At 51.6% G+C, this 23,829-nt stretch overlaps 13 protein-coding genes across 13 annotated transcripts; 8 read left to right on the top strand and 5 right to left on the bottom strand.

Annotated features, from left to right (window-relative positions):
• Positions 1 to 411: 411 nt before the first annotated feature.
• On the top strand, positions 412 to 2,822 carry BJX67DRAFT_345041 (tyrosine--tRNA ligase MSY1). The gene is made up of 5 exons (XM_071028323.1): positions 412 to 967; positions 1,035 to 1,188; positions 1,239 to 1,525; positions 1,579 to 1,924; positions 1,973 to 2,822. Exons 1-5 carry the CDS (start codon positions 627 to 629, stop codon positions 2,732 to 2,734), a joined length of 1,890 nt encoding a protein of 629 aa, XP_070889240.1. The 5' UTR covers positions 412 to 626; the 3' UTR covers positions 2,735 to 2,822.
• A 126-nt stretch (positions 2,823 to 2,948) lies between these two features.
• BJX67DRAFT_345040 (mismatch repair ATPase MSH6) lies at positions 2,949 to 7,232 on the top strand. The gene is made up of 5 exons (XM_071028322.1): positions 2,949 to 3,465; positions 3,523 to 3,576; positions 3,649 to 3,820; positions 3,870 to 6,256; positions 6,311 to 7,232. Exons 1-5 carry the CDS (start codon positions 3,157 to 3,159, stop codon positions 7,013 to 7,015), a joined length of 3,627 nt encoding a protein of 1,208 aa, XP_070889239.1. The 5' UTR covers positions 2,949 to 3,156; the 3' UTR covers positions 7,016 to 7,232.
• A 351-nt stretch (positions 7,233 to 7,583) lies between these two features.
• Positions 7,584 to 8,418, bottom strand: BJX67DRAFT_378245 (putative histone h1.3.; the record flags this gene model as incomplete). The annotated part of the gene is made up of 3 exons (XM_071032310.1): positions 7,584 to 7,788; positions 7,879 to 8,240; positions 8,317 to 8,418. 3 exons carry the CDS (start codon positions 8,416 to 8,418, stop codon positions 7,584 to 7,586), a joined length of 669 nt encoding a protein of 222 aa, XP_070889238.1.
• Positions 8,419 to 8,648: 230 nt separating this feature from the next.
• BJX67DRAFT_279030 (uncharacterized protein) lies at positions 8,649 to 9,824 on the bottom strand. The gene is made up of 3 exons (XM_071026611.1): positions 9,483 to 9,824; positions 9,274 to 9,432; positions 8,649 to 9,209 (listed from the first exon to the last, which is right to left on the bottom strand). Exons 1-3 carry the CDS (start codon positions 9,709 to 9,711, stop codon positions 8,791 to 8,793), a joined length of 807 nt encoding a protein of 268 aa, XP_070889237.1. The 5' UTR covers positions 9,712 to 9,824; the 3' UTR covers positions 8,649 to 8,790.
• A 123-nt stretch (positions 9,825 to 9,947) lies between these two features.
• BJX67DRAFT_278990 (glutaminyl-peptide cyclotransferase family protein) lies at positions 9,948 to 11,591 on the top strand. The gene is made up of 2 exons (XM_071026609.1): positions 9,948 to 11,276; positions 11,407 to 11,591. The coding sequence occupies exons 1-2, from the start codon at positions 10,084 to 10,086 to the stop codon at positions 11,411 to 11,413; spliced, it is 1,200 nt and encodes a 399-aa protein (XP_070889236.1). The 5' UTR covers positions 9,948 to 10,083; the 3' UTR covers positions 11,414 to 11,591.
• Positions 11,547 to 12,597, bottom strand: BJX67DRAFT_378243 (YeeE/YedE family protein; the record flags this gene model as incomplete). Its single annotated transcript, XM_071032309.1, has 2 exons — positions 11,547 to 12,251; positions 12,310 to 12,597. 2 exons carry the CDS (start codon positions 12,595 to 12,597, stop codon positions 11,547 to 11,549), a joined length of 993 nt encoding a protein of 330 aa, XP_070889235.1.
• Positions 12,598 to 13,257: 660 nt separating this feature from the next.
• On the top strand, positions 13,258 to 14,911 carry BJX67DRAFT_279019 (uncharacterized protein). The gene is made up of 2 exons (XM_071026610.1): positions 13,258 to 14,730; positions 14,871 to 14,911. Exon 1 carries the CDS (start codon positions 13,488 to 13,490, stop codon positions 14,547 to 14,549), a length of 1,062 nt encoding a protein of 353 aa, XP_070889234.1. The 5' UTR covers positions 13,258 to 13,487; the 3' UTR covers positions 14,550 to 14,730; positions 14,871 to 14,911.
• On the top strand, positions 14,724 to 15,817 carry BJX67DRAFT_278984 (Zn(II)2Cys6 transcription factor domain-containing protein). Its single transcript, XM_071026608.1, has 3 exons — positions 14,724 to 15,066; positions 15,113 to 15,167; positions 15,248 to 15,817. Exons 1-3 carry the CDS (start codon positions 14,898 to 14,900, stop codon positions 15,636 to 15,638), a joined length of 615 nt encoding a protein of 204 aa, XP_070889233.1. The 5' UTR covers positions 14,724 to 14,897; the 3' UTR covers positions 15,639 to 15,817.
• BJX67DRAFT_278976 (uncharacterized protein) lies at positions 15,475 to 16,009 on the top strand. The gene has a single exon (XM_071026607.1). It carries the CDS (start codon positions 15,641 to 15,643, stop codon positions 15,920 to 15,922), a length of 282 nt encoding a protein of 93 aa, XP_070889232.1. The 5' UTR covers positions 15,475 to 15,640; the 3' UTR covers positions 15,923 to 16,009.
• Positions 16,010 to 16,096: 87 nt separating this feature from the next.
• BJX67DRAFT_378241 (carotenoid oxygenase family protein) lies at positions 16,097 to 17,890 on the top strand (the record flags this gene model as incomplete). Its single annotated transcript, XM_071032308.1, has 2 exons — positions 16,097 to 16,159; positions 16,214 to 17,890. The coding sequence occupies 2 exons, from the start codon at positions 16,097 to 16,099 to the stop codon at positions 17,888 to 17,890; spliced, it is 1,740 nt and encodes a 579-aa protein (XP_070889231.1).
• Positions 17,891 to 17,916: 26 nt separating this feature from the next.
• BJX67DRAFT_345028 (cytochrome P450) lies at positions 17,917 to 20,128 on the bottom strand. The gene is made up of 2 exons (XM_071028321.1): positions 18,628 to 20,128; positions 17,917 to 18,546 (listed from the first exon to the last, which is right to left on the bottom strand). Exons 1-2 carry the CDS (start codon positions 19,539 to 19,541, stop codon positions 18,042 to 18,044), a joined length of 1,419 nt encoding a protein of 472 aa, XP_070889230.1. The 5' UTR covers positions 19,542 to 20,128; the 3' UTR covers positions 17,917 to 18,041.
• On the top strand, positions 19,796 to 22,041 carry BJX67DRAFT_278946 (putative GABA permease). The gene is made up of 4 exons (XM_071026606.1): positions 19,796 to 20,174; positions 20,224 to 20,456; positions 20,510 to 21,352; positions 21,437 to 22,041. The coding sequence occupies exons 1-4, from the start codon at positions 20,017 to 20,019 to the stop codon at positions 21,820 to 21,822; spliced, it is 1,620 nt and encodes a 539-aa protein (XP_070889229.1). The 5' UTR covers positions 19,796 to 20,016; the 3' UTR covers positions 21,823 to 22,041.
• Positions 22,041 to 23,804, bottom strand: BJX67DRAFT_278941 (uncharacterized protein). The gene has a single exon (XM_071026605.1). The coding sequence runs from the start codon at positions 23,631 to 23,633 to the stop codon at positions 22,260 to 22,262; it is 1,374 nt and encodes a 457-aa protein (XP_070889228.1). The 5' UTR covers positions 23,634 to 23,804; the 3' UTR covers positions 22,041 to 22,259.
• Between the last annotated feature and the right edge of the window lie 25 nt (positions 23,805 to 23,829).

The raw sequence follows: 23,829 nt of genomic DNA, 5'->3' as shown, positions 1-23,829 counted from the left end.
AAGGGCTGCTTTGTTCCGGATGGGGGAGGATGATAACGGCGTTCGGCACACCAACCTTGTTACTTCGCGGACGCGATGAAGGCATCTCTGATCCAACACATTACTTGGCGGTGTTTACAGGTTTACCCACGTCTATGACCCTTGAGATGTTTCGGTCGCCTAAGCGGTACCGTGCGTCAGCTATATGAGAGGGTTCATTGGGCTGGGTATGGCGATTACGTGTGACGGTGTGAGATGAATTTGAATCCATTGGCGTTGGTACTCGGACGGACGTCCTATTAGTCTTATTGCGCTCAGTTATGCCGTAGATATCCTCGTAGATAATCAATCTGCTAGAAAATGATAACCAGCATATGGAGTCCAACCTACTAGCTGGGCTAGTTCTTAATACCATGTAATTACTATCGAGGTTCAGCCTTCTGGGTTCAATTGGCTGCCGGGCAAATAAGCTGAAGCTTGATGGACAGCCGGGGAATGAGCTCTCCGCATCAAAGATTCTCCGCTCAAAAAGTAGCTGATCAGCTTTAAAACGCCGACGAAATTCGGCGACGAACTCCTGTCCAATACCAGTTCACGAGAGACTACGATTTTTTCCGCAGTCGAATTACCTTTGTACGCCTGATCTGATGCGGCCACGCCCGCTATCCCTCCCTGCGGTAGCGCGCCTTCGCGCACGACCTACTGTTTGCAGACTTCCACGGCCAATATACGGCGCTCGTGAGTACGCGCGGGCGGCGGATTTCGTCGACACGAATAGAACCCGTACAAATTATTGCCGGCCTACTTTTGCCAATGCTACCCCTGGAGTTAGCGAGGGGCAGAAGCGAGGGATCACTCAGGGATACCTGAGGCGCATGGAAGGTGCGAAAAGGGAATGGGCGGAATTTGCGGAAGAAATCAAGGCGGGGAAGAGGAAGAGCTTTGCACAACACTTGGAGGAGCGAGGGCTGCTACATAATGTGGTTGGGTGCGTAATATTCCAGCACAAAGCTTTTCCGAAGACGTCGCGGTCCTAACTATTGATTTGCCTGCAGGGATCGAGAGTTGTTGCACCGTATCTTTACCGAAAAGAGAGTCGGGCTCTACGCGGGCGTAGATCCGACGGCGCCGTCTCTGCACGTTGGGCATATGCTGCCATTTATGGTCCTTGCCTGGGCTTATGTATGGGGTTTACCGGTTACATTCTTGGTCAGTACTCCGTAGCGTCATGATCATGGATTGTGGCTGACGCAGAATAGCTCGGTGGTTCGACATCGCGAATCGGTGATCCAACGGGAAGGTTAAAAGGGAGGGAACAGGCACATTCCTCCATCCGCAAAGCTAACATGGCTAGTATGCATATGCAGATGAAAAAGCTGGGTGCGAGCATCGAGAAATATGGGGAGAGGCATGGGTACAAGCGGACGATGGTCTGGAAGCGCGCTCTAACAAATAACAATACATGGTGGAACAAGCTGCCATTCCTTGAGGTGCTTCGAGATCTAGGTGCTTACATGCGCCTTGGCCCAATGCTCGGAAGAGACACGTAAGTTGGACATTATCGCGGGGCTCCCGGAAACGCGTGCTAATGTGAAACAGTGTCAAAACCCGGTTGACAAAAGGTGATGGGATGTCTTTTGCTGAATTTTCATACCCTCTCTTGCAAGCATGGGATTGGTGGGTTCTCTTCCGCAAAGGCTGTCAAGTCCAGGTTGGAGGGGGCGACCAGTATGGGAACATTCTCTTTGGGGTAGACGCCGTGAAGGTGATTAGCAGAAACACTGCAATTGAAGAACAGAGGAATCCTTTGGATGACGACTTGGATAAACCAATTGGCATCACCACTCCTTTGCTCACAACCGCGTCCGGTGAAAAGTTCGGGAAGTCGGCTGGCAATGCGATCTGGCTCGACAAGGACATGACTTCTACTTTTGAATTATACCAGGTTAGTTTCACCATGCGAATACGGTGGCAGTGTTATTGACTCGCTTAGTTCTTCGTTCGCACTCCTGATGATGTGGTGGAGTCTTATCTCAAGATGTTTACCTTCATACCCCTCCCGGAAATCTCAAAGATCATGGAGGAACAAAACCAGGACCCTTCGAAGCGGGTGGCCCAACACGCCCTTGCCTCAGAATTCGTCGAGCTCATTCACGGTAAAGCCGAAGCCGATGCGGTGGCTCTCCAACATCGCCAGCTGTTTAGGCCACGGTCGTCCACTGCGGAGCCCACGCCCCTACCCCGAAATCCCAGCTCAGCTTCAAGTCATCCCAAATCACCTATGTCTGGTTTCATTAATCCACAGTCGGGCAATCCCTATGCGCCTCAAACAAATTTCGCCAATATGCCATCAGTACAAGTGACACTCCCGGCATCGCTGGTCTTTAACCAGACATTTCACAAGATCCTCTGGTCCGCTGGTCTGGTATCGTCCAAGAGCGAGGGTCACCGCATCATTGCAAACAAAGGCGCCTATGTTGGAAGCCGTCCCGGTATTAGTGGGCAAATGCAAGGCGGATCAATGCCGGATGCCATGAGCTTCACGCCTATTAAAACCTGGACAGCGGATAAGACTCAGGAATTCATCATCAATAACGACCTCTTGTTCCTGAAACTGGGCAGGTGGAAGTTCAAGATCGTGAATATCGTCAGCGACGAGCGATTCAAAGAGCTCGGCCTGACGGCCCCCGGATGGGATCCAGAGACTGTAGGCCCCGAATCGGAGACAACTCAACCGAAAGAGCAGAGCGCATGACTCTGTCGACTTGTACGATAGCGATAACATTGTAAATATAGATGACATGTACTACTACCACCAATAGAACTGAAACTATTCCTCGAAACCTGACATCAAGCACGTATCATCTGAGAAATATGTAATATGGAAAAGATAAGACTCCGCCTCCATTGACGTTCGGGGATGGCTTGTGGTTGGTGAGATGACTGATCATTCAGGGCCAGCAGCCGAAAATCACTAAACGCGTCGACGCGTGACGCTTGATTCCTGCGGAGTCGATCAACCACCCCATCGCATTTCTTCCTTCAAGCTTCTTTGCAACTCTCTCCTTCCGTTCAATCTCTCCTCTATCCTGCTATTAATTAATTGATCTTTCTCCGATAATCTGGCATGATCTTATTTTTAATTAACCCGTTCATAGAGTACAGCGTTGACACAGAATGGCCAAAGGACCACCCGCGTCCTCTCCTCCCACGGCGACTCCGCTCAAACAATCCGCCTCCAGTACCCAGAACATGAAGAACCAGAAATCGATCCTAGGATTCTTCCAAAAGTCGTCGCCATCTACGCCTTCGACACATGATGCACAGCCCGCGTCCTCTCCGGCTCAGAGAGCATCGGAAACCCGCGTGTCGACTGTCAAACGCGAGGACAACTCTGCAAAGGCCGTATCCAAGTTTACGCAGGACCTAACGCCCGTCCCAAGTAGCGATTTGGGATTACCCGATGAGGAGGATGATAAGAAGCAGGTATGGCTCTGGCGCGAATTGTGAGCCATGAACGGTAATAACGCCTGCGGCATTCAGTTGCAGATAAGTCCCGAGAACCTGAAGAAGGCATCCGACTCCCCTTCACGGCGGGTGCGTTTAATTTCCCTCGCGATTTTCTCTTCCTTTTTCCTAAATTAAGGCTAATGCTCTTATCATACATAGGGCATGAAAAAAGTCAACTACATGGAATCCGACTCAGAGGGTGAAGACGACGACGATGAAATATTCCGTCCAACTCGAAAGAATAACCGGGCTTCCAAGAGGAGAAAGGTTTCACCCGATAGTGACGACGAATTTGAGCAAGATTCACATGAGGCCGGCTACTCTGACGACGGTTGGTTCTCCTGCGTTCTGGTGCATATCTACTTACTGACACCCGCTAGAAATGGACGATTTTGTTGTTGCAGACGACTCGGAAGACCAGGTTAAACCAGCAAAGAAGCGGAAGAAGCCTGTTAATCAGCCAAAGGGCAAGTCTTCGTCTCTGCCTCCGCCGCCTGACGTAGACGAAGATCATAGCTTGGATCTTCCCGATGCCTCGTCAGGCTCGGCCACGAAATGGACGTATGATCCCGAGAACATGGAACCTCGCCCGGATCGAGTTGCGCCCTCAACCACCAAGACCCCGTCCAGCATGGGCAAGCCCAAAGCTCACACCACAGAACCCGAACAACGGTATACTTGGCTTGCCAATATCCGGGATATTGACGGTAATCCTATAGGACACCCTGACTATGATCCTCGGACGCTCTATATCCCTCCTCTTGCATGGTCCAAATTCTCTCCCTTTGAGAAGCAGTACTGGGAGATAAAACAGAAATTCTGGGACACTGTCGTCTTTTTCAAGAAGGGCAAATTCTACGAGCTATACGAGAACGATGCTACGATTGGACATCAGTTGTTTGACCTGAAGCTAACCGATCGTGTGAACATGCGCATGGTTGGAGTTCCCGAATCAAGTTTGGACCACTGGGCGAATCAATTCGTGGCAAAAGGGTTCAAGATTGCGAGGGTGGATCAATCTGAATCTGCTCTAGGAAAGGAGATGCGCGAGAGGAATGGCAAGAAAGCCGGAGGAAAGGAAGATAAGGTCATCAAAAGAGAGCTGGCCTGTGTTCTCACAGCAGGAACGCTCGTTGAAGGGTCCATGCTTCAGGATGATATGTCGACCTTCTGTGTTGCCATCAAAGAGGCCATCATTGAAGGCCGCCCGGCCTTTGGGCTCGCTTTCGTTGACACTGCAACGGGGCAATTCTTCTTATCCGAATTCATTGACGACGCCGATATGACGAAGTTTGAGACGTTTGTTGCACAGACACGGCCGCAAGAGCTACTTCTCGAGAAATCAACCGTGTCTCAGAAAGCTCTGCGCGTACTGAAAAACAATACCGGCCCGACAACGATCTGGAACTATTTCAAGCCAGGTAAGGAGTTCTGGGAGGCCGATATCACGGTCAAGGAACTCGATGTGAGCGAGTATTTCACGTCGAAGGATAGTGACAACTTGGACGCATGGCCAGGGGCTCTTCGGGAAGCTCGTGACAAAGAACTTGTAATGTCAGCTTTTGGGGCCATGGTACAATATCTCCGGCTCCTGAAAATCGAGCGCGATCTGATAACGATTGGGAACTTCTCTTGGTACGATCCCATAAAGAAGGCCTCCAGCCTTGTCCTGGATGGCCAGACATTGATCAATATGGAGATTTTCGCAAACTCCTTTGATGGTGGTAATGATGGAACACTCTTCCAGCTTTTGAACCGGTGTATCACACCCTTCGGGAAGAGGATGTTCAAGCAGTGGGTGTGCCACCCATTAATAGATCCCAAGAAAATCAACGCTCGGTTAGATGCTGTGGATGCCCTGAACGCTGATTTCAGTGTTCGAGACCAATTCTCTTCACAGCTTACCAAGATGCCAGATCTTGAGCGTCTGATATCTCGCATTCACGCAGCGAACTGCAGGGCTCAGGATTTCGTGCGGGTGCTGGAAGGCTTTGAGCAGATCGAGTACACGATGAGCATCCTCCGAGACAGCGGCTCTGGCGAAGGGGTCATCGGCCAACTGATCAACTCCATGCCTGATTTGACCGAGTTGCTTGAATACTGGAAGACTGCCTTTGACCACGCCCGAGCAAGGGAAAATGGGCTCTTAGTGCCCAAGCCAGGTATTGAAGAGGACTTCGATAATTCGCAAGCGAGCATTAAACAACTTCATCAAGAACTAGAGGACCTCCTGAAGCGGGTCCGCCGCGATTTGGGCTCTACAGCTATTGTCTACAGGGACAACGGCAAAGAGATCTACCAGATGGAGGTACCGATTAAAGTGAAGAATGTTCCGAGGAACTGGGATCAGATGTCAGCAACCAAGCAAGTCAAACGCTACTACTTCCCTGAATTGCGCACCCTCATCCGCAAGCTGCAAGAAGCGCAGGAGATGCACAGTCAAATTGTCAAAGAAGTCTCTAAACGATTCTTTGCCCGATTTGACGAGCATTATTCCACCTGGCTCTCTGCTGTCCGCGTCGTTTCGCAATTGGACTGCTTGATCAGTCTAGCAAAAGCCTCATCAAACCTGGGCCAGCCAAGCTGCCGTCCTGTATTCGTTAACGATGAACGAAGTGTCCTTGAATTCGAGGAACTTCGCCATCCTTGTCTCCTCTCTTCCGTTGATGATTTCATTCCTAATGACATTCAACTCGGTGGTAATGCTCCAAACATTGACCTTCTTACCGGTGCCAACGCCGCCGGAAAGTCAACGCTTCTCCGCATGGTGAGTTCCTAGTATCCCAGTCGCGCCCTTCAGTACTAACACAAGTCCACCCAGACCTGCGTCGCCGTGATAATGGCCCAAATCGGCTGCTACCTGCCCTGCAAATCCGCCCGGCTAACACCAGTCGACCGCATCATGTCCCGTCTCGGCGCGAATGACAACATCTTCGCCGCCCAGTCTACGTTCTTTGTCGAACTCTCCGAGACCAAGAAAATCCTCTCCGAAGCAACTCCCCGCTCTCTTGTCATTCTGGATGAACTCGGTCGGGGAACTAGTTCCTACGACGGAGTTGCTGTCGCGCAGGCCGTCCTCCATCATGTCGCCACACATATCGGCGCCCTAGGCTTCTTCGCAACACACTACCATTCTCTCGCCGCCGAGTTCGAAGGACACCCCGAGATTGCACCTAAGCGAATGAAGATCCACGTCGACGAAGAGGAGCGCCGCGTCACATTCCTTTATAAGCTCGAACCGGGCGTCGCCGAAGGGAGCTTTGGCATGCACTGCGCCGCTATGTGCGGGATTTCGAATACGGTAATCGAGAGTGCTGAGGTTGCTGCTAAGCAGTGGGAACACACGAGCCGGCTCACGGAGAGTCTTGAGCGCCGAAAGGGTGGCGGGCTCGTCGGACTTGGCTGGTGGAGTGATGTCGCCTGGGCTCTTCGTGAGACGACGAAACAAGTGGATGATGATGACAGGGGCCCAGAGATTACTGATAGGAGCTTAGAGGTTCTCCAAAGAGCTATCGAAGCCCTCTGATCGATTATGGTCTTTCCTACTTTGTTCACGCCCCGCATTGTCTTGTGATTCAACACCTAATACTTTCTCTACTATTTCCTTTGTGCCAGCCAAGTTAAAGTCTTGTGGAACAGGGTTGTTTCGGAGTTTGAGGTGTCTACTATGTGACGTGCTTGCTGAGATTTCAATTCCCTATCGGTATTATATCATTGGCCATAGAACTAGATCATACCAAGTTCTCTGTTTTTCCAAATTTTCGTGCGATGTATCCAGCTCCCGGTTTTCCTTTGGCTGATATCAACCCTTCATATCTCGACCCCTGAAGGGTACAGCGAAAGCCGTGTCAACGCGAGAAAAAGTAGCCGTTATCCTGCGCCCTTGCAATAAACTTCAGTGTCCTTGCGCCTGAGAAAACTTCGCCGACTGAGCAGCGGGACGAGCCCTAAAAAAGGGAGAAGAACAGATGGGAAGGGGAAAAGTAGACGGAAAGCAAAAGGCACTCGCAAGCAAAGATAGAAAAAAACGTCGACTTAGGCTTCACAGCCATCCTCCACCAAAGTAGATGTCCCTCATTTCGACGTGATTCAAATCAGGAGTCAGTGTCTTCCATTTTCACAGTTGAGTCCACCCCCTCCATGGCTGCGAATTCCGCCTCGACGTCCATTTCGCCCTTGATATCCTCGTCTAAGGTGTTGTAGGCCGTGCCCATCGCGGTGTCTTCGTTCTCAGTTTTCACAGCAGTGTTGGGATCTGGTTGCTCTGTCTCAGACTTGATCGGGGGAGCGTCCATATCCCTAATGTACATATGAGCCTTTCTCTTCTTCATCGCGTCTACCCAAGAGAGATAGTGGGAGAAGAGAAGATAAAAAAAGTGATGAACTTACTCATCACCATCGTTGTCCTTCTTGTTGCTGGCGGCACCCTTCTTCGCTGAGGACTTCCGCTGGCGCTTCGGCTTTGGGGTCGAGGACGCTTCTCCTTCGGTGTTGGTGCCCTCCGCAACTACTCCGTCTACTGCTCCTGCGGCAGCCCTCTTTCGCTTTGTGGGGGTTTTCTTGGGCGTTACTGCTGGTGGGTTTGCGCTTGCATTTTCCGTAGCGCCTGTCGAACAATTTGATGGAGATGCGGATGCGCCTCCACCGGTAGGGTTGGATTCAAGGAATTTCTTCTTCACTTGGCGATAGGCGCTACTAGCGGAGGGGGCATTCTTGTAAAAACCGTCTGCTGCCACCCTCTCAAAATCGACCTGTTTGTGTTATGCGTTAGTGAGTTCAACGTTCAACTTGATATTGCTGTTCCAAGCGCAAGCTATACGAGCATACCTTGCCTTCGCTGTTGGTATAGAGCATGCCGAGGAGAAGACATTTGGCTTCGCCCTGCGTAAGGCCGAAAAGACCGTCCATCCTGCCTTTCTGTGAAGACATGGCTGATAGTGGGAGTTTAGTGGCTTGTAGGGTGTGCTTGTGTTTCGCGGATGAAGTCTGGAGGTGGAAGTGAGTGTGGATGAGAAGGTCGGAAATGAGAGGGTTTTTAGGGAGATGATGTTGAAAAAGTGACAGTGAGAGGAGAAAACAGTAAGACTACAAGAGGGAAGAAGGCAAAGAGCTATGTGAGGTGAAATGAAATTTGAGCCTTGACCACAGATGGAGTTTTGCACAACCAAGCAAATAACGGGAGACTCAGATTTGTTCTTCTGGGTTCTTTGCTCTCATCAGCAAAGGTAATAGACGCCATAAAGGCCATTAGATATTTTACAAGTGCACATGTTGCATATAATCTTACATTAATCTCCAATTTCAATTGGGTTTCTTCGAGGGACGGCTGCGTATCTGTTTGTATACATGCTCCCACAACTCCGGATAAAATGTGGTTGACTCTCTCCCAGGTTTACTTTTCTCTGCCGTGTAGAATTGGCGGAGGGTCTTTCCTCTCCACCACGGCAGAGGGGCAGGATTCCGGTTACGAAAACTGACAGGGCGGACCACAGACCGGTCAGGCACAAGATCTCCTAGTCGGACCTCCGTCTGCCTTGGTATCGTTGTGAATTTCATGGTGTTTATATATAGCGTGGCAGTTGGAGGAAGCCTTTTCGCATACTGTAGGGCTTGCTCTCGCGACCGTCGAACAGAGATGGGGAGGGCGAGGTGCACGAAGTTCACGAAGGGTGCGGAGGTATAGGAGACGAAGAGCATGGGTAATGCGCCGCCAACGACGACTTTGTAAATGACTCAGTTAGCACCAATGTGGGTATATCATACGCAACATCAACGAGTCCTTACTAGCTGGGCCCAGGTATGACGGGAAGTCGGATGACATAAAGGCAGGAGCAACCACGAGACAAGAGACGCCAAACAGAAAGATTGTCGTTATCCGCAGCATCCCTAAAAATATAGTACGACCAGTTCCTCCATGGTAAATCAATATCCTTTCCGGAGGTCCTGCAATCCAGTTCAGCATCGTCTTGCGCTTCCATCACGTTCCGCCATACCTTTTCGTGTGACGGTCTTCGGGAGTCCTGTAGAAGAGGAGATGGAGTTTCGAGAGACATTGTTAGCACCTTCTTTAGTTTTTAAGGACGACGCCTCCCTCTTCGTCGGTCGAGGGGTATCACGAGTCGACTTTGGTCGAAGAAAGACCAAGCTGCTGCAGAGCTCTCGCCGCACGGATCGGGGCAGCGCAGACCGCAATTGGGGATGGAACAGGATGGGAACCCTCATGCCGGGGATAAATATGCTAGCCAAATTGTAGATTTCAACTAAAGAATAGCTTAATTTGCTAGTAGAGACAATGCCTGGACAGCCTTAGAGGGTTCGTCTCGTCGCGAGAGAAGTCGTGATTGTCCGAAGATCTCCGCCGAGGCGGGCCCGCGGCTTGGCTGCTTATTTCCCAATTGGGGTTAGTCTGTTACAGAAGACATCTTGCAAGAAACCTCGAATGTCTTGTTGTCCCCTCCGCTCTTTCTCGATCGCTGAGATCGAATTTGCAGAGCTTTCTCCTTCATCATATACAGAAGTAGCTCTGGCGCTTTTGCTAGCCACCAGGCTAGCTCATTCAGGCTTTGTGGTGATACTCCCATCTTTCAAACAGCGATGAAACCAGCTCGCCGCGGTGTATTTCACCCGCTGCTCTCCATATGCCTTGCGGTCCTCTTCCTGTTTCCCAGCGCAGCATATCAAAATGTCTCGGACAACACGCTCAAGTCGTTACCGCGGCCGGGGAAGGATTTTGATATCCATGATGGCGCCATTCTCTCGCCCATTCTTATCCCCCGTGTCGCTGGCACCCCGGGATCCACCACCGTGCTGAACCACTTTGTGGACTTCTTTCGAACATCACTTCCAACCTGGAATGTCGAATTCCAGAACTCGACGTCTGTGACGCCTGTGTCTGACGGAAAGGAGATCCCCTTCGTAAATTTCATTGCGTCTCGGGATCCCCCATGGGCTTTGAAAGGCGATGTTGGAAGGCTTACCCTCGTGGCCCATTATGATAGTAAATACGAGCCTGAGGGATTCATCGGAGCCATTGACAGCGCAGCGCCATGTGCGATGATTATGCATGCAATGAGAAGCATCGACGACGCCTTGACAAAGAAGTGGGAGTCGATGAAGGCCAAGGGCGATGCTCACTCATCGCTAGATGACCACATCGGAATCCAAGTCATTTTCTTAGATGGAGAAGAAGCATTCAAGGCTTGGACCGCCACTGATTCGTTGTATGGGTCTCGCGCCCTTGCTCAACACTGGGATTCAGAGGTGAATCCAGCTATGTCTGTTTATAAGACGCCGCTATCTTCTATATCTCTTTTTGTTCTCTTGGACTTGCTGGGAGCCAAACAGCCAGAAATTGGATCCTACTATCCAACCACCCATTGGGCTTACCAGAAACTCGCCAACGTCGAACGTCGGTTAAGGGACCTCAACATGTTCAAGTCTGGGGGCAGGGATTGGTTCCCGGATGCCTCAAAGAACGAGCATGAAATCGCTCGGTACAACCCGGTAGAGGATGATCATCTTCCATTTCTTCAACGTGGCGTGGAAGTGATGCATATTGTTGACTTCGCACCCATACGTGGATTTCCAGACGTTTGGCATACAATGGATGACGATGGAGAACACTTGGATATCGACACAGTAGAAGATTGGAGTCTTCTTTTTGCGGGGTTCGCTGCGGAATGGATGGAACTAGAGGGCTTCATGCCGGATTCAAAAGCTGAACGCTCTGTTCATCCTGCGGAGGACAAACCGGCTCCGCAAAAGCGGCGCTCCGACAAAACCGAACTGTAAGCTTCACCCGACTCTATTTTTGATACCCCGTTTCCGATCTCCAGATGTATCTACACAGCATCTCTCCAAATCTACATGGTTTCATACTTGCGATGTTGAGCTGCGCTGATTTTCGCCGGATCATAGCTTCTGAGCATCATCGCAGCTGTTAAAACGTAATATTGAAAGTGTCTAAATCTAAGAACATAATGGTCTCGTCGCTTGCTTGTTGGCCAGTGATCTGGTCTCCGAAAACCATGCATAAACATCTATCATGAGACCCAGCACTATACCCAGGCACCCAACATATAGCCGCTCATCCCAGCAAGACCCCATACCGGCTGCAGCACGGAACGCAGGGCTGCGGGGCCAGGACATACCCCGTTGAGGCCCCAAACTACGCCGAATACCATTGCGCCAAGTACAAATTGCCTGTTAATGTCAGCCACGGTGGCCGTGGGAAGTCTCCAGGAATTTGCAAGAGTGGGTTTCGCCGCCGGTTGGCCTATTTTAGGACAGCTTCCTTGACCAGGTTGCATTGCCAAATATGTGACAATTGACGGGACAAGTGCGAAAAGGATAACAAGCCCTAAGGAAGGATCGAAGCGAGTGTAATCGGTGACGAAGGCAAAGAAGCGAAGGACTTTGAGCGGGTCCGCCATGCCAGAAATGAGAAGTCCGATCCCGAATTCGAATCCCGCCAGATAAGAGAAGATTGTCCTCGATCGTTCCGATCGGTTCATCACCCGCGGTACAAAGAAACAGTTTGTCAGAAACGTGGCAGCCGTCGCGCCCACCATGAACACAAGTTCTACTTTCGAGGGATAGGTGGGCGTGTAGCAAGGAATCCCGGCAGGGCAAGGCGGAATCCGCGAGAAGATGTTCGCCGTCAGCACAGCAGTCGTGAAGAAGATACCGGTTGCGATCAATGAGCGCGGTGACAAACGTGAGATTCCGCAGAGCATATGGCCCGACGTACAACCCCGGCCTCTCTATGATAGTGAAATTTGTTAGATGTCCATTTGCTTCTGTAGGGGCAAGTTTGCTTACCTTCGTCCCCCAACCAAGCAAGAATCCCGTGCCCACTGTCGACAACAAAGTGGCCCACGAATCTGGTGCAGCTGGATACACGGGCAACAGCGATGGCATGAATAGGTAGATCGGCACCACGCCCGACAGCAGGCCCGCAATGATGGGGATGTTATCCTGGTTTGGGCTTAATACAGAACCCGCGAGAAGAGAGGAAATGCCAAAAACTGCGCCATTGTGAAGAAGAAGACCGGAAGAGCCCTGGTAGAGTAATAACGCTCCCAGCGATGTATGAACTGGGGTGAACATAACGGACAAGGCTTGTGTCAAAGTAGGAAGGTTGGAGCTTTCATCTCTACAAGCCCGGGTTGAGGCTATTGCGAAGTAACTTGAAGGGAGAGGCCGGAACGGTCCCGCCAGTCAAGGGAGAGGGCATTATTTTGTTCTCGGGGACCAGAAGTAAATGAAGTTTTGGTCCATATGGCGTCAACAAACGATGGTCCCCGAACAAAAGAGTGCGAACTTTAGAGGGAGATTCCTCGGACTTGGAAAACGGCCTTTCACTTGATGTTTCTTCACCACTTCAGCCAGGCGGAATTGAAACGACGAGAAGTATCAGACAGGCGCTCTGCTCGTACAGAGGACAGTGCTGAAGTTGAACAGCAGCTGCGTTTGAAGGCCTCGCGTGGACGGGATCTGCGGGACTGGAAATAGTCGCCGATGCCAATGGGGTCCACATTCTTCACTGAAGCAATTCCAAGACCAGGAGAAAATAAAAGAGCCAGATGAATCAGCAAAGGGTCCGTTGATGAAGGATGCCTTCAAGACATCGTGTTGACTCCCTGAAAACGCTTCGAGAAGAGCACGAAACTGCATTGGACGGTAATTACCATCAGTGACTTGTATTTTCTGGCGGAGGTCGGGCAAGTTAGGCATGAAAATGACAATACTGTATTGGGCAGAACAATCCCTCTTGGAAACAGCCCTGGCTGTGAGAAGAAAGCAAGAAAGAGAGCACATCCGGACACACCAGAGCACATTATGAGGTCGTGAAAAGGACTCCCTGCCACGATCCAATGTCGCCGTCTGTGACACTGAATTATTCAGCATCGGCAACCTGGGGGATGGTGCTTTAAAAACACAACTTGGGATGGGAAAACACTGATGTCTTCCTCCAACCCTGCCTATCTGCAACCATCATGGCTCAAGTAGGGCTTCCTCCAGAGTTGATTCTGCGCATCGTTGAATGCGTGATACCCTCGAGCCCTCCGGTTGCATTCCCCCCCCGTCATGTCGTGACTCGTACTCTCCTCAGCTTCACGTTGGTCTGCAAATTGACATCTCGAGTTGCGAAACAGCTCCTCATGAAGCATTGTCTTTATATCGTATACGGCGACAGGTTGGGCGAGCTGCTGCTGCATACGGGCCCTCTCTCTATATTCAGAGGCCAGTCGCGACGTCCTCCCTCCGGCGTTGGGCTTTTCCTCTCCCCGTTTCCTCCCCGCTACCTCAACAGCCCGTGCATCGCATGGCAGGTACATCACCTTGCGTCAATCATCTGTGGCAGCCTCACGCGACTCGTCATTGACATGCCGCTCCGAGAGCTCTACCCTGAGCATGACGTGTGCCAGGTTCGTCCGGTGCTCCGACAGGCATTCGCCCGCATGACAATGCTCGAAGAGTTCTGCTCCGTAAGAGATGAGCTCTACCTGAGCACCATCCCAAGGATTCAAGAGCCAGCGATCTGGTCCTTCTGGCCGCGTCTGAAGCGTCTGGCACTGTACAACGTGGACATCGACTCTAGCCAATTCATCGAGGGCCTGCGCCAGTGCTCGAACCTGACTCACCTTGTCCTTGTCCGCCCCGACGGCCTGGCTACCGAGCTTTCCGCAGAGCAGATTGGCTCGGCATTTCTGCCTGCGCTTCAATGCTTGGTGATCGTGGTGTCCATGGATGCGTTTCTATACAGTCCGCTCGTCAACTATCAAAGGTGGGAAGAGTCCTTTGTCGGACGGCTGCACTTTCTGCGAAACCCGGTGGAAGAGGAATCACGTGAGAGTGACTCCGAATCGGGCCCGTGGTCGATGGCCAGCTACCTCTCTATCCGGGTTCCATCTGAGAGAGAGATTGAAGAATGCCAGCAGTGGCTCGCCGATCAGGCTCTGAGTGGCAAACTGTGGAGGATTTGTGAGGATCAACACAATCGTCAGGCAATGCGCAGTTTTCGCCCAGCAAATGGTCGCTCGGGAAGCTCGCAGTGAGTCGAGGATTCGCTTGTTCGGGGAGTGGGAAGCAAGCGGGTTGGCCTGCCAAGTGCGTGCGACAACTTACGAAGGGAGATAGATGTGGGGGAATCCCGCCGGTCTTTCAGTCCCGCCCCGAGTCGAGCCAATTATTGTCAGCAACAACCTCTCTGTTTCGCTCTGCTCTCCTGACATTTCTGTGAGTTTTCGTTTACCATTTCCTTGATGGGGTTTGATCCGTCGGTCCTCTACGGATCGCGCAGCCGAGCTCTCGATCCGATCCGTCCGACCCATCATGCTTGTCATCACCACTTATGCCGATTGCTCTTGACTTTGTAGTTAGTTCTTTCATCGGTTGCGAGGCGGATGACACACCCGGTCATGCCCGTTGAAACGCTCCTGTACCTAGCCTACGGACAGCCAAATACAAACCGATTCAAAATTAATTCCTCGACCTCAAACGCAATGTGGAAGTGTGACACCTGCTCGTCTGTCTTTCGAAGATTGGACCATTTCAAACGCCACGCAGCAACACGTACGTGAGAAGATAACCTCGAAAGAGGCCCGCTAACCCCTACCAGATCGAACAGATAGACCCTTCATGTGCGAGTTCTGCGGTTCTCTATACAAACGAGGGTTCGTCCCTCCTCCCCCTCCCCCCGCTTCATGTGGCTCAATCCCGCAACATACGCTAACAATTGACATGGATCGGATAGGGACGTCTTACGACGACACTGGAAATCGTGCTCCGTCCGTTCCCAGTCCGGCCATCCCATCCCCGAACCCCGACTAGGCGGCAAGGAGAAACATGCCTGCGATGGGTGCGCGAGACTGAAGAGGTCATGTTCAGGGGGGCAGCCGTGCTCAGAGTGTCATTCACGCGGGAAGACTTGCTCATATGAACGTCTTGGAGAGAGGAGCAGTACGGGATCTTCCCCGCGCGAGTGGGGAGGTTCCGCTGCGGGTTATGATGGCATGGGTCAGATCAAGGATTCTGTACCTGTTCAACATCCGTCTGAGCCGGTGCGGTCCACCTGGGATCTGGGGCCTCAGAATTTCTATGCATCCGCAGATGTCTGCTATAAGGCGTACAGTCGACTTCCTTGACTATGACCATACTCTTGTGTTACCTTGAGGGCGTGGACATTTGGGGCTTCAGCGCTGTGAGCATTGCGAATGCATGTTACTATGAGGTAACGGGTTTGTATTTTTTCATGAAGCTACGACTTGAATCTACATTCCAACAAGCAAGATTAGAAACGGACATTAACCTCAGCGTAGCAGCATCTGAGACGGAAAAGAGGGAAGTCGAAACTCTTTGCAAATCGTCCAGGGTCAACGTGCCCAGAGACGATCAGCATACCCCCCCCCCTCTCTCCCCTCTTCTCTAGGCAAAACAAGCGGAGTCCTCCACAATGATACCTGGCAAACACATTCGTTCTTTGGTACTAGATGGGCAGGTCGTCTAGATAAATACGCCAAGTTCTCCTCGGAGAAACCTGCCATCTTCAAACCAACACTGTTATTACAAACTGCCAATCGACTATCTAAGAATCACTCAGAATATGCCTGACATCCAGGAAACCGATACCCTTACGCACTTCAACAACTGGCCCAATGAGCAAGGTGTTAGTCTCTGCCCACACTCCTCCAGACTCGTCACCTAGACTAACAAATAACAGTTCGAAGGAAACCACGAGCAAAAAACCCCAGTCGAGCTCGCCGTAACCGGAACCATCCCGTCCTATGCCGCAGGTGTCCTCTACAGAACGGGCCCGGGCCGGTACAAAGTCGACACAGAGCACGGGAACACATTCCAGGTGTCGCACTGGTTCGATGGATTCAGCCAGACGCACCGGTTTCAGCTCGTTCCCGCGGATGACACTAGCTCGGGCATGCGAGTGTTCTACAACTCCCGCTTCTCAACTGATAATCTTGTCGAGGGATTCCGCAAGACAGGCTCTGTGCAAGGCGTCACCTTCGCGGCGCCAAGAGATCCGTGTAAGGCTATGTATCAGAAAGTCCAGAGCACCTTCGAGCAGCAAGAGCAAGGGGAAGAGGAAAGCGAAAGCTATAAAACCGAGGACGCGAATATTGGTGTGACGCTCTCCGTCAACATGCCCGGCTTGTCTCCGTCTAGCACTACGGACGAAGGGGAAAGCCCCACCAGATACTCGGGCATAAGAACGCTTTACGCCAAAACAGACAACTCCAACTACAAGAAAATCCATCCGGAAACCCTCGAGCCACTCGGCATTGCCAACCAAACGGCCCTCCACCCGGACCTAAACGGACCTCTCTCTGCGTCCCATGCTAAATCTGACCCGAAGACAGGAGACATGTACAACTACAACCTCTCATTCGCACCAGCGCCAACATACCGAGTTTTTCGTGTCTCAGCAGCAACGGGTGAAACAACCATCCTCGCGACCTTCCCGGGAACCCCGTCATACCTACACTCCTTCTTTTTATCAGGAGACTACGTCATTGTCTGCGCGTGGAACGCCCACCTCTCCCCCCAGAAGTTCGCAAAGGGCACGTACATGGACGCATTCCAGGAATTCGACCCAACCCTCCCAGCAAAATGGTACGTCATAGACCGCAAACACGACCGCGGCCTCGTAGCAACCTATGACAGCCGCGCCTTCTTCTGCTTCCACACCACCAACGCATGGGAGGAGCAAAACCCCAACGACCCCAGCAAGACAGATATCGTCGCCGAATGCGTCTTCTTCGAGAACACAGATGTCATGAAGAAGCTCTACTACGAGCTTATCGTCTCCTCGTCTACCGTTCCCAACGCTCAACCAACCCTAGAGTCCAAGGATAACGGCGGGAAACTCCAGTCGAAGATAGCACGTTTCCGACTCTCTGCTATTCCCTCCGCGTCCGCGGAGGATTCAACCGAACAGCCGAGCCTAGCAGCAACCCTCGAATCAACCTCCTGCGACACTCTATCCCCCGAACTCCCAACCCTCAACCCGTCCTTCTACACGATCCCACATAGGTACACGTACGCTATAATCGACCGCGGCCACTCTACCTTTTTCGACGGAATTATGAAGTTCGACTCGACGACACAGGAAACGCTCATCTGGTCCGCGCATGCGCAGTCGCCAGGCGAGCCGATCTTTGTGGCGGATCCGAAGGGCGAGAGGGAAGACGACGGACTGTTGCTTAGTGTTGTGTTGGATGGGATGAGCGGGAATAGTTACATGCTTGTTTTGGACGCAGGGTCGCTGAGGGAGGTTGGGAGGGCGAGTATGCAGGGAGTTGTTGCGTTTGGGTTTCATGGACAGCATGTTCCGGAGTGGAAGGCTGGCGGGGGAGGGGTTGGGGTTGCGACGGGGGATTTTTGAGGAGTTCGCAATGAACCGTGGGCCGTGGCTGTTTGTAGTCCGTTGTTTTATTCCAAAGTGTTGATTTGGCTGCAAGGGTATTGCTCACGATTGTATATACGAAGAAGCACTTTTCTCTAAATTCCAAGCCTTACTTAGCTCGGTTATTATATCAACCTTTGCCCCCATCCCACTGAACAAGGATCTCCTCCCCCCGAACTCTCGAATTAAACCACTCCTTAATCTCAATTCTATCCCCCAAAGCCCTTGCCCCATTCAACACATCTCCCCGTGCAACACCCAAAATCGCCAGGGTAACCTCCATCATCCCCAAATTCTGCGCAATGCAAGCCCTAGTACCCTTCCCGAACGCGAAGAAGCTATTCAGCATCTCATCCGTTGGGTTAAGCCACCTTTCCGGTCTAAATTCGAGCGGCTCGGGGAAGACCGTCTCGTCCTGGTGCAGCTGGAATGAGGATACGCCGACGCTTGTGCCCGGTGGAAAGAAGTACGATTCGTATGTCCAGCCTGGAGCCGGGACGGCGCGGGGGAGGCGGGTGGGGTTTGCCCAGGAGAGGCGGAGGCCTTCGCGGATGACCGCGCGAAGGTAGGGATCGAGAAGGGGGTCTGAGTTCTCGGCGATCGTAGTTTGGAGGGAGGTGCGGAGGCGGATGTAGCTGTATTCACGAATCGAATGGGTTAGATGTGACGCTCTAGTCTGTCCCGGTATAGTCCACAGTTGTTGAGGGATGACATACATTTCAGGATATTTAGCCAGATACCACATGATTGATGCGGTATTCATACCGGTTGAGTCTGTACCCGCGAAGCAGACGTCTTTTACTTCAATCTGCGCTTGACTCTCCGAGACCCTTTCGAGCAACCGACTCTGGTAGCTGCCGCTCTTGGGGACGGAGCTTTTCACCAGCCGGCCGGTGTACTCGTCCATAGCATTGAACGACTTGGCCGTCTCGGGCCTGTGAGCCAGGTACTCGACCAGAGCTACGAGATATTCGCCCAATTTTCCGAACGTAAAGTTGAAAAACGCACCCACGCCGACATACGCATCGACGAATGGCGACGCAGACATAACGTCTGCATCCTCATCTAGAGCGCCATATCGCTCATGGAACAGGTAGGCGCTGACAGCATCAATCGCCAAAGCCCTCGTCAACCGGAGTACATTCACAGGCTGGCCTGATTTCGCATCCCGTCTGATCCGCTGAACGAAATCATCCACCACTCCTTCCAATGTCCCCAGGGAGTTGCGAATCGCCGCGGTGGAGAATAACGGCGCGACTGCCTTTGCGCGACTTGCGCGCTCCGGCAAAGTCAGCGTCGAAAAGATCGTCGGATGTCCGTCGATATCGAATTTCGAGTAGACTGGTGGCTTTGGAAAGCCACCGTGGTTCAGATAGATTGGTTCAATCGCATCCCCTCTAGCAATGTCGACGTCATTGGGAGCAACACGAAGCACGGGCCCATACTTTTTGTGTAACTCGAATATGACAGTGCACTCATCTCCGATGTAGGTGTGGTAGGCGAGCCATAGGGATGTACAGGCTGCCAGCTTGGGTCCGGGAACTCTGGAGAGGGGATGGTAGTACAATTGGTAGAGACAGCGGGAGAGAATGCCTCCGAATAAGAGGGCAACGAGGGTTGTGAGAGCCATTCAACAACCACGTGAGGATGAGATGCGGGGACAGCGGGAATGAACACCAAGTTGTGGTTAGAGAGTTTTCAGAGCTATCCGCATGAGAAATGAGAGAAGTTGCCTGCCACAAAATATAGAGACTAGCAATGAATCATATTGTTGATCAGCCATTCGGGACACCATGGAGGGGCCCAAGACAGCGACCGATCTTCCAGCACGAAGCAGGGAACACTGGCGTGTTGAAGCAGACCAAATGCAAGAGATAACTCACCACCCACCAATGATGATGTTGTGGTGGATGCAGATGCTGATGGGCGAGATCTCCATCGCTTAACTGCAGTGGGCAACCAGATCCCTGCGGCTTATCAGTCTCGGCTTGGAGACAACATGATAAGCTCCCCCTAGCCTGGACGATGACCCCAATGCGGCAGATAAAAATGGCACTCCTTTGACGCAGGGAAGAAGAGGGAAGAATCTTGAAGGCTGCGTCAAGATGGATGTTGCAGAAAAAACAACCCCGGCCACTCACGATGTCTTCGCGTCCTCGGCCAACGAGGATGTCGCCCTTGAGAAGTTTGGGTATAAACAAGAACTCCAAAGGTCCTTCAGTTTGCTGGATATGATCGGATTCAGCTTCAGCATTGTCACCTGGTGAGTTCCTAGAATTCAAGGTCTCTTCTCCAAACTGACAACGCCTCAGTTGGACAGCCTTGAGCGGAGGCTTCATCATTGGAGTCACCGCCGGTGGTCCTCCAGTGATGGTCTTTGGCTGGATAGGTGTATGTGCTGTAACTCTCACCGTTGCGCTCTCAATGGCAGAGATGTGCTCCCGATGGCCGGTGGCTGGAGGGCAATATTCCTGGGTGGCTCTTCTGGCGCCTCCTCGAGTTTCGCGTCAGTTGTCCTACATCACAGGATGGTTCATGCTCACAGGTACGCTGTATTGGCAGACAACCATGGGAACCCCCCAACTAACACATAACAAGGTGTCCTGGCCATGGGCTCAGTCAACAACTCCTTTGCGGCCAACTTCATCCTCGGCCAGGCGAACCTCGTCTTCTCCGACTTTACGATTGAACGCTGGCACACAGTTCTAGTCACATACGCTGTGGCTGCCTGGTCTTTCATGATCAATGTCTTTGCACCGCATCTATTAAACCGTCTATCCAGAACAATCCTCGTGTGGAACATATGCTCTTTCATAATCATCACCGTGACCCTACTCGCAACCAATCACCACAAGCAGTCTGCCACATTCGTCTTCCAAGACTTCCAGAACTTCACCGGGTTCGGCCAGGCAATGGCCACGGTCATCGGCGTCCTCCAAAGCTGCTTTGGCATGTGCTGCTACGACGCCCCAAGCCATATGGCTGAAGAAATGACCCACCCATCTCGGGACGCCCCCAAAGCCATGATAATGTCTGTTGGTATGGGTGCCGTGACCGGCTTCGTCTTTCTGCTCACCCTCTGTTTCTGCATTGGCGACATAGACAACACCGCAGGGTCGACTACAGGTGTTCCGGTCATCCAAATCTTCTACGACTCTACCGGCAGCAAGGTCGGAACGTGCTTCATGGCTAGCATGGTGACTGTCATTAACCTGGTCTGTGCAGTGAGTCTACTTGCTGAGGGATCGAGATCTCTCTTCGCCTTTGCTCGAGACAACGGGCTACCTTTCTCAAGGGTTCTGTCCAGAGTAACAAGCAAGAGACACATACCTCTGAACGCCATTGTTGCGACAGTCATCGTACAGATAGCATTCAACTCCATATACTTCGGTACAGTAACCGGATTCAACACTATCATCTCAATAGCCACAACTGGATTCTGTGCGTCTCTCCAAATTTCCGTCCCAAAAAGAAAAGTACATTGATATCAGTCAATATCATTTAGACTAACACACCAATATACAGATATATCATACGCACTCCCCCTCTTCGCCCGCCTCCTGGGGTACATCTGCAACCACCGGACCTCCGCATTCACCGGCCCATTTGGACTTCGCCTCCCACTATCACTAACAATGAATACCCTAGGCCTCTTGTTTCTCCTCTTCGCATTCGTGACGTTCAACTTCCCGTCTATGGCACCGGTCAATGACGAGAATATGAATTATACCAGTGCTGCGATTGGAGTTATCGCCCTTGTTGGTATAGGGACTTGGTTTACAACGGCGCATAAGCAATTTACGGGACCGGTGGATGTAGCAGATAGCCCGAGTTCTTCGACCTCATTGAGATCTAATATAGAGGCCGGTGACGCGGTGGTTGGTTCTGGAAAGCATCTTTCGGGAGTGTAATTTCATCTTTGGCGAGGAGATTCATGAAGTGATAGTAGGTTCGGTGGCCGTGGAATCATCCGATGCATGCAAAAATCTATTTATCCAGGCAGTGGGGTACACGACAATGCACGTAGAGCCAAGAATCGCTCATACGCCAAGATGAAAAGATACAGTTACGTCGAAGATAAACGAGCAGGACCAACTCCTTAGGGGGTGGAGACAGCGCGGTATATAGTTCGACCGCTTCACAGCTCGAAGCCACCAAGAACCCATCACTTCATCATTTCGTCACATCCATCGTTCAAGTTAATGACTTTTTGCATGGTCCGACAACGCCGGTAACCCCTACGGGTGGTTAGTGCCGGGTACAGTCTCCACAAGTCGTGGTGCGAGTGCCAAAACAGATTGCTGTATGCATTCTCATATAAATGCGTTCGAGTTTGTTTCTAGCGGGTTCACGAGTCTGGGAGCAACCATGCAGGATCCGGCTCGTCATCTCCGTCTTCACTTTTTGGAGCTTCTTCGTGGGAATGGCTCTGCACATCCCTCAATAAGTCGGCCGGCGGCTCGGAGTCATCGACTCCAAGAGTGTCATTTTGCGGGTCATGACTCGTATTCCCAGAGTGGTCATCCTGGCTTCGCCCCGTCGATGGCCAGACATCTTCCTCCGACACGTCGAACGCCTTCAAGAGCATCTCTCGCGCTTCTCGTAGTGCTTGAAGTTCTGCAGAAATGCAGCAGATAAGCAGCTTCCAGTCTTTTTCCTCCGCATGCTCCAAGTGCCGTTCGACAAGCTCTGTCGTCTGGGAGAGATCTTCCATAATACCCCGGATCAAGCTATTCTCCCGCTTGCTGCCAGAAGGTCCACGCGCTTGCAGTAACTGTGACTGAGTTTGGATTGATCGACGCATTGTTGCTCGCAGGCGTTTCTCGAACCCTGATATATGTTCGACAACTTCTTTCCATAGACCACCACCTTCTTCAAGAGCGTCAATTTCGGCGACAACGTCCTCCTGCCTCCGTCGTAACTCGGACTGTTCTTGTTCCCAGTGCTCTTGTGCCATTTCAAGAGTGCGTCGACTAGCTTTCAATGAGTAGAAGCTGTCGCGGTCATTGTTCTTTGCAGACGGCTTGACGGGGGGATTTTTTAGGAATCTTTGAATGTCCGACTCTAGGAGCGATAAGGAGGATTTGTATGAAGACAGTTTAGACTCCACTGAATTTTCGATCTGCGAAAGTTCCTGAACGACATGCCGATGCCTTGCCCTCATTTGTGACAATTTGTTTTCCATGTCGTGTATTTCCATCTCGAGCTTAGAACTCTCATCTCGTAGCTCGCTCGACCGCTGAGACTCTCTAATCTCGTTGATGGCTGATATAGACCTTTCCAACCTAGACTTTTTCGAGTTGAAAATTTCAATCTCGTTTAAGCCAAGGCCCATTTCTTCCAGTCGGAAAGCAAGCAGCTCCTGCTCTTCCTCGCGGAGCCTGAGTAGGTCATACATGGACGTAAGAATACCCTCCCTGGCATCGCGTAACCGTATCTTCTTTGTTGGCGGCTGTCGAATGGGCACCGTGGAAACCCCCCGGGAGCTTGCCGGTTCCGAAAGAGACGCACGGCTCTCGCTAGACACACTTCCCTCAGGCTGTTGGTTGCTCAACCCCGCCAGAAGCCCTTCACCTTGAGCGTCTATGAGCTGTTGTAAATTACGCTGGATATGCTTGGCTTGTCGCTCGACGTGGATCAGAGGGTCCTGATAGAAGCGAGACACTCTAAGAGGCAAAGGCACAAGGCTCTGGCTGATGTTCTGTGGGAAGATGGTCGACATTATGGAGTAAACAATGCGTCTTCAAGTTGACTCAAGCAGAGTTTGTCACTTTTGCCACAAACTGAGTCTTTTCAGAGCAAGCCGTGCCCGCAAAGTACTGTTCTAAAATGTACTATATTAGAAGGATCAAAGAAGCGCGCAGTCTCGAGGGTAATGACCGGCATACTGTCGTATTTAAGGCTGTTCCTTGAGCAGC

The sequence above is a fragment of the Aspergillus lucknowensis genome, assembly GCF_044049455.1.
Source record: "Aspergillus lucknowensis strain CBS 449.75 chromosome Unknown BJX67scaffold_6, whole genome shotgun sequence".
Lineage (NCBI taxonomy): Eukaryota > Fungi > Ascomycota > Eurotiomycetes > Eurotiales > Aspergillaceae > Aspergillus > Aspergillus lucknowensis.
This window is presented reverse-complemented; position numbering and strand designations above follow the sequence as displayed.

Bases quoted from the DNA above. Each gene is read 5' to 3' on its own strand.
- BJX67DRAFT_345041 (XM_071028323.1), top strand. From the start codon at position 627: ATGCGGCCACGCCCGCTATCCCTCCCTGCGGTAGCGCGCCTTCGCGCA. The intron at 1,189-1,238 runs GTCAGTACTCCG...GACGCAGAATAG, and splicing joins GTTTACCGGTTACATTCTTG to CTCGGTGGTTCGACATCGCG. The intron at 1,925-1,972 runs GTTAGTTTCACC...TGACTCGCTTAG, and splicing joins CTACTTTTGAATTATACCAG to TTCTTCGTTCGCACTCCTGA.
- BJX67DRAFT_345040 (XM_071028322.1), top strand. From the start codon at position 3,157: ATGGCCAAAGGACCACCCGCGTCCTCTCCTCCCACGGCGACTCCGCTC. The intron at 3,466-3,522 runs GTATGGCTCTGG...TGCGGCATTCAG, and splicing joins AGGAGGATGATAAGAAGCAG to TTGCAGATAAGTCCCGAGAA. The intron at 3,821-3,869 runs GTTGGTTCTCCT...GACACCCGCTAG, and splicing joins GGCCGGCTACTCTGACGACG to AAATGGACGATTTTGTTGTT.
- BJX67DRAFT_279030 (XM_071026611.1), bottom strand. From the start codon at position 9,711: ATGAGGGTTCCCATCCTGTTCCATCCCCAATTGCGGTCTGCGCTGCCC. The intron at 9,433-9,482 runs GTATGGCGGAAC...ACTGGATTGCAG, and splicing joins GAAGACCGTCACACGAAAAG to GACCTCCGGAAAGGATATTG. The intron at 9,210-9,273 runs GTAAGGACTCGT...TCATTTACAAAG, and splicing joins GTCATACCTGGGCCCAGCTA to TCGTCGTTGGCGGCGCATTA.
- BJX67DRAFT_278990 (XM_071026609.1), top strand. From the start codon at position 10,084: ATGAAACCAGCTCGCCGCGGTGTATTTCACCCGCTGCTCTCCATATGC.
- BJX67DRAFT_279019 (XM_071026610.1), top strand. From the start codon at position 13,488: ATGGCTCAAGTAGGGCTTCCTCCAGAGTTGATTCTGCGCATCGTTGAA.
- BJX67DRAFT_278984 (XM_071026608.1), top strand. From the start codon at position 14,898: ATGACACACCCGGTCATGCCCGTTGAAACGCTCCTGTACCTAGCCTAC. The intron at 15,067-15,112 runs GTACGTGAGAAG...AACCCCTACCAG, and splicing joins CAAACGCCACGCAGCAACAC to ATCGAACAGATAGACCCTTC. The intron at 15,168-15,247 runs GTTCGTCCCTCC...TGGATCGGATAG, and splicing joins GGTTCTCTATACAAACGAGG to GGACGTCTTACGACGACACT.
- BJX67DRAFT_278976 (XM_071026607.1), top strand. From the start codon at position 15,641: ATGACCATACTCTTGTGTTACCTTGAGGGCGTGGACATTTGGGGCTTC.
- BJX67DRAFT_345028 (XM_071028321.1), bottom strand. From the start codon at position 19,541: ATGGCTCTCACAACCCTCGTTGCCCTCTTATTCGGAGGCATTCTCTCC. The intron at 18,547-18,627 runs GTATGTCATCCC...TCGTGAATACAG, and splicing joins CTGGCTAAATATCCTGAAAT to CTACATCCGCCTCCGCACCT.
- BJX67DRAFT_278946 (XM_071026606.1), top strand. From the start codon at position 20,017: ATGGATGTTGCAGAAAAAACAACCCCGGCCACTCACGATGTCTTCGCG. The intron at 20,175-20,223 runs GTGAGTTCCTAG...ACAACGCCTCAG, and splicing joins AGCTTCAGCATTGTCACCTG to TTGGACAGCCTTGAGCGGAG. The intron at 20,457-20,509 runs GTACGCTGTATT...ACACATAACAAG, and splicing joins AGGATGGTTCATGCTCACAG to GTGTCCTGGCCATGGGCTCA.
- BJX67DRAFT_278941 (XM_071026605.1), bottom strand. From the start codon at position 23,633: ATGTCGACCATCTTCCCACAGAACATCAGCCAGAGCCTTGTGCCTTTG.